Source organism: Mangifera indica, chromosome 2 (assembly GCF_011075055.1).
Source record: "Mangifera indica cultivar Alphonso chromosome 2, CATAS_Mindica_2.1, whole genome shotgun sequence".
NCBI classification, from domain to species: Eukaryota; Viridiplantae; Streptophyta; class Magnoliopsida; order Sapindales; family Anacardiaceae; genus Mangifera; species Mangifera indica.
The window spans coordinates 18,171,711-18,190,147 of NC_058138.1; the positions used below are offsets into that span (position 1 = coordinate 18,171,711).

The 18,437-nt window shown below is 30.7% G+C and overlaps 2 protein-coding genes across 2 annotated transcripts; both read right to left on the reverse strand.

Moving 5' to 3' along the window:
• Window positions 1-466: 466 nt before the first annotated feature.
• On the reverse strand, window positions 467-4,863 carry LOC123209687 (uncharacterized protein YKR070W-like). Its single transcript, XM_044627817.1, has 12 exons — window positions 4,613-4,863; window positions 4,436-4,539; window positions 4,295-4,330; window positions 4,055-4,128; window positions 3,917-3,957; window positions 3,006-3,077; window positions 2,687-2,876; window positions 2,017-2,112; window positions 1,843-1,910; window positions 1,336-1,543; window positions 1,139-1,222; window positions 467-760 (listed from the first exon to the last, which is right to left on the reverse strand). The coding sequence occupies exons 1-12, from the start codon at window positions 4,720-4,722 to the stop codon at window positions 701-703; spliced, it is 1,143 nt and encodes a 380-aa protein (XP_044483752.1). The 5' UTR covers window positions 4,723-4,863; the 3' UTR covers window positions 467-700.
• Window positions 4,864-5,799: 936 nt separating this feature from the next.
• Window positions 5,800-9,439, reverse strand: LOC123209688 (mitogen-activated protein kinase homolog NTF6-like). Its single transcript, XM_044627818.1, has 6 exons — window positions 9,145-9,439; window positions 8,678-8,807; window positions 8,393-8,530; window positions 6,798-7,130; window positions 6,436-6,619; window positions 5,800-6,339 (listed from the first exon to the last, which is right to left on the reverse strand). The coding sequence occupies exons 1-6, from the start codon at window positions 9,288-9,290 to the stop codon at window positions 6,164-6,166; spliced, it is 1,107 nt and encodes a 368-aa protein (XP_044483753.1). The 5' UTR covers window positions 9,291-9,439; the 3' UTR covers window positions 5,800-6,163.
• Window positions 9,440-18,437: the final 8,998 nt, after the last annotated feature.

Genomic DNA, 18,437 nt, shown 5'->3' on the forward strand with positions numbered 1-18,437 from the left:
GAGCGAAGGTATTATTGTGCTGACGTGTAATAAATGGAGGTGTGGAGCGCTTAAGGAGGCCACGTAAGATACGAGGCCCGCAGGTCCGAAAATGTGGAAGATTGCTTAACCGTTGATGAAAAGGTGACATGGACAAAATCAAAAGCTAGGAATTGAGGGTTCAAGATCGAATATTAAAACGATCTTAAAAAGGACACGTGGCTCGTCTCACACGTAGGTAAAAGTCTTCGCTCGCTAGTTTTGGGGACGTAAGTGTAAACTAGGGGTGTGTATGTAAGTTTATTAGACGACTTGGAAGTTTAGAAAGAAATGAAATTCAAGTCTTAGACTTAACTGATGCAATATGTATAAGTAAAAACTGAGGATAGATCGAGCTACTTAACCAGTCATTTGGTTGGTTCAGCAACCGTGATGGGCACAACATGTACACTTTAGTTATAGAATTCAAGATGCTGTGTCAAAAGAATGAAACCCAAGTTAATAACAAGGATCTCTTATTCAACAATGTAGCTATATCGTTACTGTCTTTGAATGTAAAATAAACTATAGGTTAAACTTCATAATTCTTCAAGGAAATGATGTTATAAAACCGAATTGACTTGTACATGATTCAACGCCCTTTGGCTTTAATCATAAATAATAGTATAAAGTCTGAAACAACGAGGCAAAAAAATATTGGTCGAATATGGGCACATAAACTTTACTTGGTGAACTCCCTTCTCAATATGTAGTCCACAGCCTCTTCCACAGTATCAACAACCTGCAAAATATGGCATAAAGCATTTGACTTATGCAACCTCAAACATGAATGCAGTTAAAAAGGAACTCAACACCAAATTATTGAAACTACACTTTCCACCCACTCAGGTATATATCAGGTTTCTCCTAGTCATTGAGAAGCCAGGGTAACAGTAAAGGTAGAGTGCATTGCAGTTGCAGGCATCTTTGTTACCCAATTATAGCCCAGGAATTTGACAATGATAGGAAAACGTATATGAAAAGGAGAAAGCAAAACAAAAAGAAAAGACGGGCTGTCACTGTGTGCTTATTGCCTTGCTTTGATGTTGTTTATATTGAGACATATAACAAAGAATGTACATTTGTACTGACACTCATAGGGAACTCATCAACTGCTCACCAGATCTGCCGGAAACATGGCATGGTTTTTCTTTCCCTTGAAAACACCTGTCCTCGTCAAAATTGAAAACCAGGGTCGTCCAGCCTGAAATGTAAAACAAAATATGGTAATCAAGTCAAATATCTGAAACGAAATAAGTTGTTCATATCACTAACACAAAAATATGAATCTATATTTATAATCCAAGTGAGACAAACCTGGTGTGCACCTTTGATGTCCACTGAAGGATTATCTCCTACCATATATAGTGTTTTGAAATGATGACTTCCAGGATTTGCTTGGTTCACATCATGAGCATTAGGATGAAGGGATGACACTAGCTGCTTCAGCACAGTTTCAGCATTCTGGAATACTAAAGCATTTGGCTTGCCAAAAGAAGTATATTCCAGAGCATTAGGGTGGATTCTGCATATTTTGCTAGTAGCGTTATTCATGTCATCATATGATATTGAAAATTTAGATATTCTATGCCAGGTCAACAAAGGTATGATATATGGATTACAAATTTCAACATTTTATGTCCATTCATCCCATCTCAGCAAAAAAATGTTCCAGTTAAAATGCAAAAGGTTCCCTAAAACTAATTTGAGCAAATTGCATTCATTGAGTTATTGCCCATCCTTAGGGGGCCCCCAAGAGAACAGTAGCAATTCACTGAATAAATTGAAATAAGAGCATAGCATCAAAGAGTGGTGTTGTCTTACCTGTTGAAGATGGATTCTAAAGCAATTCTGAAAGCACCCATACCCAGACGTTCAGTAGGAAAATTAGCCTATCTTTAGTGGAAGCTTGTCAGTACATAACTAGTTTTACAACTGATTTTGCAGCAAGAACACAAGTAACAAATATCAACCTCTAGAGTCAACATCATAACTAACCTGGTATTCAAGATCATCATTTGCAAAGTATAAATCAGGTTGGTATCCAGTTTCCCTTCCAGGAAGGCCTCCACTTCTTAAAATGTCGCAAAGAACCTAACAGAGACATTTATCACCATTAATTCAGAGCCAAAGCATCAAATTTCAACATTAGATAATTCAACCAAAAAAAGAAGCCAGTATATAGAAGATTTAAAAAATAAATAAATTGGAAAAAGAGCAAGCTTAAAAACCACTAGAAATTAACAAGATTAAAGGCCTCTCAAACCTCCAATATATAGTCCTGGACATCATAGAACTAAGCACTAAAACAAGCTAAACAACCATAACTACAATCCAGTTCAGCAACTATTATATCCTTCTCAGAAGCAGTAAGATCTACAGGCAGGAAAGATTTAGAGGTTGGATAGTTCAGGCCTCTTGACACCACCTGTATCATTCTAAAGAAACTTCTCTCATTACTCATGGTCCATTGGAATAGAGCATTGTCACACTTTTTGGCATTGATATAGCAGCATTAGCACCAAAGGAAAGGCCCATATGATAAATTTTTAACAGTCTTCTAGGGTATACCAAGCCACAGCTTTGCATCTCATACCAGCTATAGATTGAATCTTAATAAAAAGTTCTCTTAGTTAATGCAAATAAGATAAGAAAGACATTAGGCAACCTGAATGTCCCTGCTCCAGTCAACAGAATCGCTAACAATAAATGCTGCCTGAACTCTCTGAGAGTAGATTTTTGTATTCTCTTTAATTGTTGTATTTTCATTAGCATGATCAATTGTCCATTTCTTATATTGTACCAGTGGATCAATGTTGTCAAAGTAGGATGCATACTCATCTATTGAAAGAACGTTTCTGCAGATAAAATCAATACACACATAAGTAGGAGCAAAATCTCAGGCTATAATATTCTTGAAGGCTTTTGGCGAATATTAGCAAAGGGAGTGGATAATCCAAGAAATCAGACTAGTCACAAAAGCTTACTTAAATCCATATTCAGTCATCACAGCAGAAGGTTCACCTTTACCAATAGCAACAATCAAGCCATTCTCATATCTGTGGTACAAAAATATGTTATCAACATAGAGATAGAAATACTGAGATCCAAAAATATATATTCCAACATAGAGATGAACATGATTCTAATTATATTTACCATTTATTTTAACTTGTTTACTAACTTCAACTCTAGCAAGCATATGCACATGTTTTCACTGGCTTGTAAAATTATTTATCAGGAATTTAACTATTCAATTATTTTATCTTTCAATTGTCATCATCCACTGGAAATGTTAAAATTGGAATAACTAGACCAACTAAATGTGGACAAAATCAATATATTAGGGTTTTCATATTTCGGATACTCAGAAGTCCCTTGACCTTTCCATCGCACTGAGTTTTAAACCGATAAGACTTGCAGCATGGGTAGACCTTACAACCATGATAACCGATTACTAGTGGGACATAATTATTACCAAGTCAAATGCTCCCAGGGAATGAATGTCTGACCTCTAGAAAAAATGTTCTTAACCACTCAACCAAACCCTTAGGTTTGATATTTTACATATACCATTGAATGAGCTTAGAGATACAACTTAAGTTTATTTCATAAAACAGTTTATAGGATGAATAAAATCAACGGCCATATGATCTTTGCTTCAAAAGAGATCTAGGTGCCTGATGGAAGAATCTGCTATACCAGCCTCTACTTTGAAAACAAATTGATTCCTTTCTGGATGCTACTATATTCTCTATCTAGTCATACAAACAATGCTGCAACACATAACATATATTTAAATCTAATAAATATTTCAGGGTTCCTCAATGTCATCCTAAATGTAAAGTCCTTGAAACTTGTTTATTAGCCATAAATCATACTCGGTATAAATGCATACCTATTGACCAACTGTTTAAAAGGTGAATGGCCTTGTACAACCTGCATTGGAATCACAATTTACAGAGCTGATCAATGCAAATGAGCTATGAACTATTATGGAAAAGAGCAAGCAGAATATATTAAAAAGTAGCAGAACCTGTGAAGGCAGAACATTCACACCCAGAAGTTTACTCAACTCAGACGCTCTTTTAGATTCACGAAAACCACCTCCTGTTTAGATCCAGAATCATTGCTAATGTACTTATTAAAATCCATTATATAGTACTTCAACAACCAAAATGTAAATCAACGCCAAAAATTATGCACAATCAACAGAATTTTAATCATCAGCAGAATCCCAAGACAGAAGAATCGAAAAAGAAACTAAACGACTTACCATTAGTCAAGAAAATATATGGGATCTTCAAATCGCCTGCCCAGAATATGAAAACAAAAAGCGGGAAGAAGAAAGAAGGTTCAGCCTTATAATTTGTTTTATTTCCAGAAAATTTAAATGCCTGTCCGGGTCAGTCAGTACCAGATTCTTGGTAGAGTCTTTTGAGAGCTGAGGGAGAGCCACCGATAGGTGAACTGCCCAACAGAACGACACCATCGATATCGAATGCAATACCAAATGAAGGCCTGTTTATAATAATTGAGCGAGAAATCAATGAAGTTTGAGAAAAAAAATTAAAAAGAAGCTCAGAAGGCGTACCGTTGGGATTGCGAGAAGAGTAGTGAGAGTGGACGAGTGGAGTTAAATAGTGATGGTATATTATTTCTGTTTCGGCTCCCTAGAGCTTTTTTCAAGATTGAGAATCTCATTTTCGTTTGGCTCTCAATCGAACTTGATAGGCTGAGAGCAGTTTGAAAGAGGAAGAGAATGGTTATAGAAGCTGTCTCCACTCTTCTTGGACTTGGACTGCATTTTTCTCATTGTTGCACTCTTTTTATTCAAAGTAACGAGAGTTCCTTTTAGCTCTTGGCGTGTGCCTGCCGTCTTCTATACTAATATTATTATAAATAATAAGTAAAAAACCTATTATTATTTTTGTAATGGACATCCAAATCAGATGATTATTTTTAAAATCGAATTAATTATATTAAATAAGATAAATCCTAAATTTCGATTTATAATCCAAAAAGATTTAAACTTATTTTTATATATATAAAATTTTTTCTTTTATCACTCAAACAATCTTTTGAAAATAAAAAAACTTAACTTTGCTGTTACCGTTAAAGGATCAAACTATTTAATCACACTTAATTTCCTATTTAATGAACATTTTGAAACGTTATTGATTTAATTAATAGAAAAAAATTAAAAATTTAATATTTTTAATAGAATATAACACAATTTGATAAATTCATGAACCAAGAATTATCCATATCAGACAAAAATTATCCTAATCATTTCTGAATTATAAAATAAAAATATACGTTATTAACTTTTAACAGCTTTAAAGCTTAGACCTGATTTTGTTAACTAAGTGTCGTAATCTCTGGTTGGTATAATATTACAGATGAATTAGATTTTATTTTGAAAGTGTGATGAGAAAAAAGTCTTCAGAATTTCATTTTGATTCGCCACCATGAATTTTCATCCAATACGTGAGATCCACTTAAACCTCAATTTAATGGCCTCATGCCTAGTAATCTACATAAACCGCAACTCAAAATGAAGAATTGATGAAATTAGAGAGACGAGCAGACTGATATTCATGAATGCATGCCTCAAATACCTGGGGGAAGATCAGAAATTATACTGCCTAAATTATTGACGAATAGAAATCCCAGAAATACTTCATGGAGGCTCTTCCAGACACAGCCTTGTATGGCATCCAACCCATCCCAAAATTTCCATATCAAAGATACGGTATTACAAATATTAAAAAACAGAAATAGCACAACGTTGCCCTTTGTTTTCTATATCTAGTATTATTCTCTCTTCACCTCTAATAAAATTGAACATACAATATACAAACAAAGCCGAAAACATAGGCTAGGAGAATATAGCCTTGTTTTATGTATACCGACCCTAGATGGGAACCAGATTCCTAAAAGGATCTAATCCAGTTATTTATATAATTCCACACTGCAATTCCACCCTATCAATACAAGGGAGAACCCATCTCCCAATATGTTCAGGTTATACTGACTTTCTACACATGACATATATTATACATATGAAAGGATTACAAACCATAATCAACCCTTTAAATCACTCTAATGTAACAAACAACAGAAACAAATGACAGGTGTCAGATCACTCAAGCATCATATCAGGGTTAAACTTCATGCACTCCCTAAATATGAGTTCCTTTATATCTTCTTCATTCAAGTTTGTCTGCTCAAAATCAAAGATGAAAGGATACGGGCAAGTGGGCTCCTCATTGATCTCATGAAGACTAGATAGATATGGATGATTCAATGCTTCCTCAACTTTACATGCATCATAAGAAGAGACATTCATATCAATAAGAGAAATAAGAGGAACCTAATGGCGTTATTGCAGATATATAATGCTAAGAAACATACCAGTTATCCGTTTGGCAGGATCAAAAACAAGCATTTTCCCAGCAAGATCAATTGCCAATGGAGACACGCTTGGAAACTTCTGAGAAAAGGGTTGCTTGGGTACATGTGGAAGCTGCTTGACATACTTTCGAGCATTATCACTTCTTAGGAATCCGAGATCTGAATCATCTGGTGAACCTAGCAGCTGTTTAGGAAGAATCAAGAAATTTGTTGTCATTAACATCAGAAATAATACCTTACCGACTTAGATATGCAACTAGTCCAGCAGTCACTTGTTGAAACACCTATACTACATCTCTACGACAATTATGCTACTCATAGTCTTAAAAGTTAGTAACTAGATAACAAGAAAGGATGGATACCTCAGTTATAAGTGTCAACTGCTGAACATAGTCTTTACCAGGAAAGAGAGGCTCCCTCCTTATAATCTCCATGAGAATGCAACCAACAGACCAAATATCAATAGCTGCAGTATACTCAGAACAGTTCAGCAGCAATTCAGGGGCTCGATACCATCGGGTGACTACGTACTCTGTCATGAAATCTGTCTCTGAAGTGGTTCTTGCAAGCCCAAAGTCACAAATTTTGAGATCGCAATTTGCATCAAGAAGCAGGTTGCTCGGCTTTAAATCCCGATGCAATACATTTGCAGAGTGTATGTACTTCAGTCCCCGCAACAGTTGGTACAGAAAATACTGCCAAGGGCATTAAACAAGCTATTTTTAGTTGTTGCCATTTGTTGCTAGACTCAAGCTAATTTGTTAAACATATATCTGATTTCAAGCATCTTAAAGCTCATAAAAAGCTGTTCCATTTAATTTTGAGTTGGACAATGAATTAAATAGACATTATTTTGGCAATGGAATACTCACAAAATGGCATTTCACAATAATGAAATAGACAAAATTTTCTCTCAATTATAAAGGATAAGAAAGGGTGAACTATCATGTTCTTTTTAGGGCTAAATGTGGCTTCTATTTCTAACATAAAAGTATTAATCCACCTAGTATAGCTGGCTGAGCAATTCAACCAGTGAAAATTTTGTTTCCAACTCCACGTAAGCAGTGTTGAAACACTATGATGCACACTTTTCATATATCACTGTTCAGAAAAACTTAACCTCCCCAGCCAAAGAAAATAGTATCAGCATTGGCATCCGTTAATTTACTTTCAGAGGAAAATAGTTAAATCTGTTTTTATGTCTAAATGATTGCTTTACAGCAGGAACAATATCTTGTTATACATTTTTTTTTTTAATAATAAAATGAAGACGCTAACTTTAAACTCAACCAGATTCTATATATGGTGCAAAACATCTTACTGACATGTCAAAAGAGAAAGCCTCATATGTACATGGTTTTGACAGCGAACAGTGTATTTCAGAAGAACAAATGCTTGATAAAATATTGTAGTAAAATAGGAAAAACATAACTCATGGAACAGTCACAAGAACAAGTAAAAAGTACAAAGTATTCTCAATGAAAAGAGCAACAGGGTTCAAGAAGTAGGTTGGGTCATCCTAAGGTTTGCTTATATATTCCATGAAAATGAAAAAGATGAAAGCATCAAGTGTTTTTAATCATCTCTACAGCAAACCTTACTTCTTCTCAGCCTGAATAGATCATTCACAAAAAATAATTATTTGGCATGTTATTGAAAGATAAAACTTTGTTTCCTTTAAATGGTGTTAGAATCTTGTGAATCAAACATCCATTCAGTCTGTAAAATCATTAAAAGCTTTTTCATTTGAAATGGAACTACTCAGAAAAACCGGCTGAGTACGTTAATTCACAAAAACATAGCAAGCAAGCTTATAATTTCCTGTCTGAAGCAATCTTACAAACCCATCATCTGGATTAATCTTTCTCTCTATGCAGAAAATATGCGAGATGCAAAGAGTTCATTTAATTAGATAAACCACTAGTTTCTGAGTAGGAAACAAGTCCAACTAATGTACCTGACAGTGATCATCTGTTAAAGACTGGCCAGAGCGAATTATCTGATGTAGATCAGTATCCATCAGTTCATAAACAATGTAAACATCATTGAACTTTCCCTTATCCATTGGCGGAATTATGTCCTTAATCTTGATAATCTGTAAAATACAATGGCCTTAATATCTCCAGTACATAGCACAAGAAAAACAAATAATCTGTTTTGCAAATAGTACACAATCAATTCACAAAAATATCATCAACACTATAAACACATCAAAAAAGTCAAAGTTTAGTTAAGTATATACATTGTCATGATCCATGTGGCAGAGGAGTTTGATCTCGCGGAGAGTTCTCTTAGCATCAATTCTGTTATCAAATGCATTCGTAATTTTTTTTATGGCAACCGATTCTTTTGTCTCAGAATTTGTTGCCCTACTGCATCACAGAATATGGTTTAACACATCAATTATGTTAGCACCTCAAAATTAAATTCAATTTTGAACAAAATTTAGTAGATGATTTAATAGAAAGAACCGACAGAACATCGTCACTAAAAACGCAATCTTAAATTAACAAAAAAAATCCTCAGCTTAGAAAAGCCAAATATATCCGTCCAATGTTCAAATAGTCAAATACACTAAAATATAAAATTTGAAGCTCTTCAAAATAAATCTATTTTTACAAGCTCCAGCAGCTTAAAAACTAAAACAGATTGTTTAACTGGAAAAGTTAAAAACAGAAACAGAAAATCGAAAAGGCAAAAAAAATATACCAAACGATGCCATATGCGCCGCGACCGACGGGATGAATTGGAGGAACGTACTTAGAAGAGACTTGGAAAAGGTTTCCTAGAATATTGTACTGTACGTATCTGCCTCCACACATTGAGATTCCTTTAACCGTAAAATCATTCTCCATTTCGTCGAGTAGAGAATAATAAAGGAAAGCTCAAAATGAAAGGTGGAATGTTTTAGGTCAAGTCTTTGCTTTTTAACAGAGATGAAAAAAGTAGAGAGGGGAAGAGAAGGGGCCGTTTGGGTTTATTTTTGGGTTTTGAAATTTGAACGAAGAAATGAAATCAACGGCGTTTTTACTTTTATTCAACTTAATGAAGTGGCCGGTGGGTGGGTAATTACGTGTCCGAGTAAGGTCACGCGGCTTCTCTAAGGAATTTCTTATTTGGACTGGTTTTATCCTAAAATAATAATTAATAAAATGGCTGAGTTACCATTCCCACCCTAGGTTTGATAAAACTGTTCCACCTTTTTAAGCTTAAAAAATCTATTTTATCACCCCTATGTCAAAGTCAATTATTAATTTTTAAAATTTAAATTTTTTTATAATTTTTAATTGAAATGTAACATAAATTAGGAGTACAAAATATATTTAATCAAGTATATTTAGTTTAATGTTTTTTTGTTTATTAAACAATTTTATAAAGTTTATAACCGATTTTGTTAACAAATTTAATATTCTGAGTGGAGAATAAATTTTTAAAACTTGTAAGGTGAGAATTGTCATTTCATTTGAAAAATAGTCATTTGGCTTAATAGTATTAAGATATCACATAGTGACATAGATATAGGAAATAAAAATGACTAAAAGATTTACTCATTATAATAAAAAAGATTTGTTTGAGATTCTTCTCTTCGTTGTTTCTTAAAAGTTTTTTGCTTATTTTTATTATATTTTCTTTTTGTTGATGATTTATTTTTTTACTTTCGAAAGGGCTTTGATAGAGGCTTTTGAACCATCATTCTTCGATGCAACCACGCGCTTTTAATTTGTAGGCTTCTTTCAAACATTTGAAGAAATGAACCAAAGATGTGGACTTCTCATCCTATAGTTCCTTCCAAAATTCTGTGTGGTGGACTCCTCTGAGATTAATGCTAAGAATTAGTCTTTGAAATCGTAAGCCATTTTAGAGTTTGTTTTTGAAACACTCCAAGTAGGACTTGACTTTCTGATACTGCACATTCCTCATATGACTTATTAGTATAAAGAATTGTCTGGTCATTTGGAATTATTGTAGGAGTTATACAAATAATTACTTCTATGAAGTGATATAGCCAACGGGTAGCTCTTAAACCATTTTTTTGGCTTCTCCAACAAGTGTAACTGTTGGACAACGATATCAAGCTAACTTAGAAACTTGATAAAGCTCCATAAGATTGTTGAAGGCATCTAAGTGATTTTGTGGATCACTAATTTCATTAAATGTAACAATTAATAGTGTCTCAAATTCATTTGATAATGGTGCATATGTCACCATGAGGAAGAATAGAGATTCTCCCACTCAAATTTTTAGCTCATCCTCTTAAACAGTCAATTTATCAAGAATTTATCTAAACCTTTATAATGATTATTCACTAAATTATTCTCGATCATCTTATCTATAAAACATATTTTTATTGTTATTAAGGCAACATAATTCAGATGATGGATCAAAGTGATGATAACTTCGGTAAATCTTTAATTGCATCCTTTAGTTACATCTATTCATCAAGTGCAATCAGGTGTGCTCCAATCACTAGAGTAAGTTGATTTCCAACAACAAAATTGAGTGGTCTTGGTCTTGAAAGAGTGGCATTATGATTGGAATTGGTTTCTCAATCACTTAAACACTTATAGTCTTCTTCCAAGGACAATTGAAAAAAGAAAAAAAAGTTTAGTATAAAACTAATATGAAAAGATTGTTTTTGTTGTGAAAGAAGAACTTTACTATGCCTTTTATTTAACACCAAATTATTGATATTGAAAATTGCACCCAATAAGAAATACATTGGACTAGAAGAGTGATTTTGTGCAAGACAAAAGTGATTAAAAACATTAGTAAAAATGTCATTTTTACAGTAATTTAACTTATTACTCAAATGGTACATTCACTTTTATGTTAATGAGTGTTTGAGTTTATAAAACTATCGTGTCTTGGCCTTTGTAATTTATGGGGCAAGAAACCGAGGTTATATGAGTAATTACATTAGTTAAGAGCATGATGGTTAAAATAATAGTGTGAGAAGAGAAGTATCTTGAGTTTTAGAAGATTACTTTAATGTTAAAATGGATATAAATCATAATGGTTAAAATAATAATACCTTTGTTAAGAGCATTACAAAGCTTTACCAGCCGCCACCTTGACTAAGTCTTTTGCCACGTGTGAAAATATAAAAAAAAAAACATGTAGTAATTTAATAGTTCACAATGAACTAATAATTGTGCAGTTAAACAAACGTATCCAGGACCAAGGTAAAAATAAACTCAATACAAACTAAAAATCAAACAAATCTTTCATTTTCATCTCAGTTTGCAAGTGTTTTGTAACTTAAGAATTATAAAATCAACTAATTCCACAGCTATCTCCGCCAAGTCTTCCCTCATTAAATTAAAGAAAATAAAAACACTTATTACTATAAGATCCTTTAATACTCCAATTTTACAAAAGCCCATCCTCAAGCCTTTTCTTTCTCTTTCATTAATGACAAATTAAGAATAAACCGAAAATTATACCCATAAGAACCAAAACAAATTCAACTTGATCAGCTAATCCTAAATTATAAGTGTGATGCCACTATTAAGAATTAAAGCAAGAGTTGGTGAACTCAAATTCAAACTCGATTTACATGATGTTTCTCCTCTTACTTCTCATTCCTAAACGAATCATTTAATATGTTAAGATGAATTCAACTTCTTTTAAAAGGATATTGATCTTCATTTTCTCCAAAAAAAAATAAAAAATAAAAAATAAAATTTAAATTTGTTGGATTTAATCAGTGTTTAATTAATTATAATTATAATATAATTATTTACTAATTTGAAACGCACGCTACTTATTTTAACAAAATGACATGAAAAAACATATATTAATTTGAAATAAATGAATTAATCATAAATTGTTTATAATATATCAAATATTATATTAATAAAGCTTTATATACATATATTTAAATATATAAATTTATGTCATTATATAACTAAACAAATTAAAATTAAATATAAAATAACATTAAATTATATAATAATATATCATTTACATATATTTATATATTTTATATACTTAAAAAATTTACAGGCATAACATTTCTCGTATTATAATATATTAAATTATATAATAGGCTTCAAACTTATTATAAGCGGAACTGCGGAAAAGTCAAAAAGAACTTAGCAATGGACAACAGTGGTCGCCAAATTCGATGGTCTGCCAAACTAAAATCGTTTCAAGAATCATCATGCATATTCCTTTAGTTATATACGCTTTTTGCACTTTTCTTTTTGACAAATGGAAAAGAAAAAGAAGATCAATAGAGAAAATATAAAAGAAGATCAGTTTGTTCATCACCTCAGATTTGTAAATTACATCAGTTTGTAAATCTCCGGCAATCTATGAACAACAGAAAATCAAACAATTTCACGATCATCTCCAACAAATGTCACTACCACATATAAAAAAATTCAAAATTTTCTATAAACAATACGATTTTCACAACAATTTTACATCGAAATTAGGGTTCAATAATAATTTACAGGTCTAAACATGGGTTCCAATTCCACAAAATCCCATCCTCAACCCCCTTCCTTCTCTTTAATTCAATCGACAAATCCAAAAATGAAGAAAAATGTATTAAATTATACATACAAAAGTACCAAAACAAAATCAACCAGATCAACCATGATTAGACCTTAAAAGCATGATCACTGATCATTTCAAGACTCAGACGGAGCATCCGAGTTGTAGCCACTAATAGGAATTGCAGCTGGAGTGGATGAGCTCGAGTTGAGCTCACCGGCACCTCTTCTTTCACCTTTAATTCCTAACAGATCCTTCAATATGCCGATGAGAATTCGACCTCTTTTCGGCGGAAACCGGCCCTGGGGCTTCCTTTGAAAGGCTCCGTGTTCCATCTTCTTCAAGTAGTTCGTATGCTCTGAGATGAAAACAGAGAGCCAAAAAATTGAAATTTAAGATAAAGAGGAAAATACAAACAATAGGGAGAGGCGAGACTGAAGTGAGGCGTAAACTAGAAGCTTGCTTATTTATTGAGAGGAAGTAACTTGGTGAGCAAGCATATCGGCAGAGGCAAGTGATGAATCAAGTGAGATTTACTTGATACTGCTTAGTGTGGCCTCGGGTCTACTAAATCGAAGATTAGGGACACCTGGCTTGACGGGACTCCCAAACCAGGCCGCTGGTTGGCCCATTCACCTATCTTTTCTTCAACCAGTGGTGTCAAAAAAAAAAGGATCAAACCAAATATTCAGATTAAATTTAGTTTGGATCGGGTTAAACAGCCGTTTAATTTGGATTAAAAAAATAAAATGATTTATCATTTGGTTAAGAAAGCCAAACCAAATCACGAAATCCTTTTTTTTTTTTTTTTAAATAAAACAACATGGTTTTATTAAAAATATAAAACTATACCATTTTGATGAAGAACAAAACCATGATAATTTGTTAGATAACATGTTTGGATAAATAAAGACCTTTTTGTTTCAAAATAATTAAAAATTATTCTATTATTATCTTATTTAATTTATTAATTAATAAAAAATTTTAATAATATTTTATTATTGATGATATTACTATAATGGATATATAAGTAATTTGATTATCACTTCAATCTTATTATAAAATTATCAATATAAATTTTGATTTTGTTACAATTATATACTTATTAATTTTTAGGATAAAAAAACTCTTATTTTAAATTAATATAACAAAAAACATTAAAATTATTTTTTAATAATTATACCCAATTTTTTATATATTTAAATAAAATAAAATTTTAGTATTATTTTATTATATATAATCAATTCTAATAATTATTTATATTTATCATTTTTATCTAATATAATAATAAATTATACTTACAAATCTTTTAATTAATTTATTTTTATAATAATTTTTATTTTTTGTAATAAAAATTATCTAAACCAAACAAACTTTAAGATTTATTTTATTCTTTTTTTAAATTTCTTTCAGTTGTTACTTTCAATATCCCTTTTTACCTATCTTTCCTTCAGTTTCTAATTTAAATTTAATTTTTTTAATTTGTATTATTGCTTACAGCTTTGACCTGTTTTAACCTCTTTCTTCAATTAATATGTTTTTATTTTGGCTTTCGGTATTGTTTTGTTTTTAGTTTTTTCCTTTTTAATAAAATTGTTAATTTAGTTATTTCTTATTGGGATTTTGTGTGAGTTTGTTAAAGAATGGGTAAGTTTCGTTTTTAGGAAATTATGATATTGAAGAAGTTTGGTTTAGGAGCTTGGGTGAAATTGTTTTGATTAGAAGGTGGAGTGAAGTACTTTTGAATGGAAGGGTATAAAAAAAAAAAAAAAAACCATTGATACGATACCTTTTGTTTGTTTATTGGGAAGTCATAAAAAAAAAATTAAAAATTTTAAATATGTGAATTTATTTTATCATTACTGAAAAAAAAATAATTGTTTTCTGATTATATTGTTAGATGATTGTAAATCGTGGGATTGTCTTAACCTTTGATTGTGACCCACATGTACAAGTTAGAGCAATTTAGGAAAGTTAGTTCGAATAGTATTATATATATAATTTTATATACAAATAATATATATTATCATGTTATTAAATAATTAAAAATTAAAAATAAAATAATACTCAATCAATACATTATTATTTATATATAAAAGCATATGCTCAGATTATACCCAGTCTTATGAGAGTTAGTTTTAATTACAAGTTATTCAATCTCGTGGTGTTGAAAAAAATGCCGACTTCCACATGTTATGACTTTTTAAGTTCTTAAATCTCCCTCTGATTATTACTTGCAAATTAAACTCGTAATATTATTTGTTTACTTATTGGTAATGACGGTAGGTTATACCATTCGACTTTTGCGATATTGTCTTTGCGTTAAAGTTTAGTTTTAAAAAAATAAAAAAGTTTGGTTTGGATTTAATTTGAATTTATTAAGTTAAAGTTAAAGATAATTTGAATTTGATTCAAATGAAAATAATTTAATTTAAATTCGGTTAGAGTTTAATTTAAATTTATTTTTTGAATTTATAATTAAACTCATGATTTATTGATCAAATAATATTATTTTATTTAATAATAGATAAAATAAAATTATTTTAATAATTAATTAGTATGATTTAAATTGAGTTATTAATCAAATTTAAATTAAATCGAATTATTCACTTAACTTGAGAGTTAGATTGAATCAAAATTTTGTTTGTTTGAATTTGATTTAATTTAAAAAAGAATTAATTTTTTTAATTTAATCTTAATTTAAATTTAAACTGAATTGAATATAAGTTAAACTAGATTTTAAACCTAAATCAATTTGATTTGAATCGAAACCCAAATGATAATTTGAACGTCCTGCATTAAGTATTCGGCCCCCATTGGGCCATGCAGCTCATGGTCGGCAGGTACTTGAAGCTAATTGGGTCTAAAGCTTACGGGCACCCGTTGACTGAATATCCTGGATCCATATTTTTATTACCCGTTTAAAACGATTATTTTAAACCCGGATTCATACTCGCATGCCCTTGTCATATTGGAATACATCATCACTGAATAATAAAAGCATTTACAAAATTAAAGTACTTAAACCAAATCTCAGGGTCTATATTGTCATTATTCCAAATAGAAAAACATAGAATTATGCTTTCCAATCATCATCATTTGTTCTTTAATATTTAACGTCGTTCTAGAGACTCATCAATTAGGTGTAATCCTGGTATTTGACAAATTAGTCAATTAAAAAAACATTATCATTAAAATAAAATATACTAAACTTAATTGCCTGAATATGATATTCCCCAGTAACAAATTATACCTATTTGTCACATCAATCACCAATTGACAAGGAACAGCTTGACAAAAAAAAAAAAAGAACTGCCTTTTCATTCTTCTTTTGTTGGAATAAATAACATTACCATAGTTGTTAGCAACTCGTTTTAAATAAAATAGACATGAAAGTTTTTATCTAGGCCATTTTAAATAAATTTTGAATGGTTTTATTTTTTTAAATAAATTTTATTTTATTTTTAATAATATTTCTTTCTATTAATTATGTTAGATTTAATATAATTTTTTGATAATTTTTTTTTGGAGTATATTATATGTTTAATAAGTTATGATCCAAAGATTCAAAAATAAATTAATTTTTGATGTAATATAGATCAAAACAAAAAGACGAACATAAATGCAAATAATGGATGTCAATCCAAAAGCGCGAAGAGTATGAGTGCACAAAGAATACATGTGTAGTGCAAATATATATATGTATATAATATGAGTGCGCATTGGTGTACGCACTTCCCCACACTCCTATATTTATATATATAAAATATAATATATCGCACACTCGTATACACTTACACATACTTGCTCGCGTTTGCACTCATGCTATGCACTTATATTCATCTTTTCATTTCGATTTGTATTACATCAAAAATTGATTTGTTTCTGAAGAAGATTTTGAATCTTTATATTATAACTTATTAAATATAGAGTATGTTTTAGAAGGAAATATTGTCATAAAAAAACTATATCGAATTTGACGTAATTAACAGATAAATGTATTATTGAAAATTAAATTAAATTTATTTAAAAAAGTAAGATCTCTCAAACTTTGTCTAAAAAAGTTTGGATAAAAACTTTTATATCTATTTTAATTAATATCTTATAAATCCACCATTTTTAGATATACAAAACAAATAAAAGTCTATAAACACAGTTTAAATGTGTTTTTATTGTGTTTTAAAAGAAATACCAAAGAAGTAGAAAAAAGTATTTTAAAAACACACTTAATAATATAAATATAGATTTAAAATTTCAGTTTTTTTTAAATTCTTTTATTTACAACTTATACATTATCACCATTGAATTTTTATATATAATATTCGATAATAAAGATGGGGGTTTGAATTTCAATTAAAATACATATTTGATAAAAGTTTATATATATTGATCAATTTTAATATGTTTTTATGTTTTATTATAAATATCTATTTATATTTTTGAGACTTCATTTATAATATTATGTTTTGGTATTTGGGTGGTTAATTTCTATTAATTTTATTTTTTAATTGCTTTTAGTCCAAAAATAATACTTTCGCTTTGGTTTTTTTTGCTTACATAATAAACCCTTTATCCTTTTTAGAGGCTTTTCACCTTTAATAACTATGCATTATACTAGAAAGAGCTCCTACTTCCAAATACCTAATCTTATTCACGAAAGATATGATAGGAAAGTGATTTAAAAATATGAAGCCCAGCTCTGTAAGCATCCAAAATATGATACCACAACCAACAATAAGCGACACCAAAACGAGTAATGTTTGAGGTGGTTTAGCGTTGAGATTCAATGATGCTATATCATAATCAAACTTTTGAAACTCTTGGATCGGGGATTTCACCTATTTGTAGTTGTCTGAATCTGGGAAAAGGAAAAGTTCACCTATATCATAATCACACACTGTTGTAAGTCAGCACAAGTCTATCTACGGCAAACTGGGACGCATTGTAGTCACTGTCAATCCAACTACATTGATAAAATTAGTAGCTGAATCTGGCCAAGAAATTGTCCCATAATGAATAAACAATTTGCCCAGAAATTAAAAAAGAGAATCATGAACTCGCATCAACCTCAACAACACAGAGAAATTAAAAGGCAAACATAAAATTCATTGCCATTTCACTAATTTTACATAGCTATTATACAAGAATATCTGAAAAATATATAAATAGCCAAGACACCTTCACATGATACAACCATAGACCTTCCTCTTAACTATCCTCTACGCACTAAAACTTGCAGAAACAACAGTCAAGGAGATCTTTCTCTAAAGAAGAACTGAGAAATTAAACAACACAGTTACTTTAAAAAAAAAAAAGTGTAAACTCCTGCTTAAATCATTAAAAGCCTGACTTATGCAGGGAACCCCAATTTCTATCACAACCCATCTTAATATATTTACATAACAGAAGCTGTGATCTGAATAAAAAACGTCAGAATTCACAGACCTTTTTTTTTTTTTTTTCCTATTGAATACCTTATCCGGTTATAATAAGTACCATGG

Coding starts and splice junctions, on each gene's coding strand:
- LOC123209687 (XM_044627817.1), bottom strand. CDS start 4,722: ATGAGATTCTCAATCTTGAAAAAAGCTCTAGGGAGCCGAAACAGAAAT. Junction 4,540..4,612: donor CTCTTCTCGCAATCCCAACG/GTACGCCTTCTG, acceptor TATTATAAACAG/GCCTTCATTTGGTATTGCAT. Junction 4,129..4,294: donor ATATATTTTCTTGACTAATG/GTAAGTCGTTTA, acceptor GGATCTAAACAG/GAGGTGGTTTTCGTGAATCT.
- LOC123209688 (XM_044627818.1), bottom strand. CDS start 9,290: ATGGAGAATGATTTTACGGTTAAAGGAATCTCAATGTGTGGAGGCAGA. Junction 8,808..9,144: donor GGCGCATATGGCATCGTTTG/GTATATTTTTTT, acceptor TCTGTGATGCAG/TAGGGCAACAAATTCTGAGA. Junction 8,531..8,677: donor GCCACATGGATCATGACAAT/GTATATACTTAA, acceptor TGTATTTTACAG/ATTATCAAGATTAAGGACAT.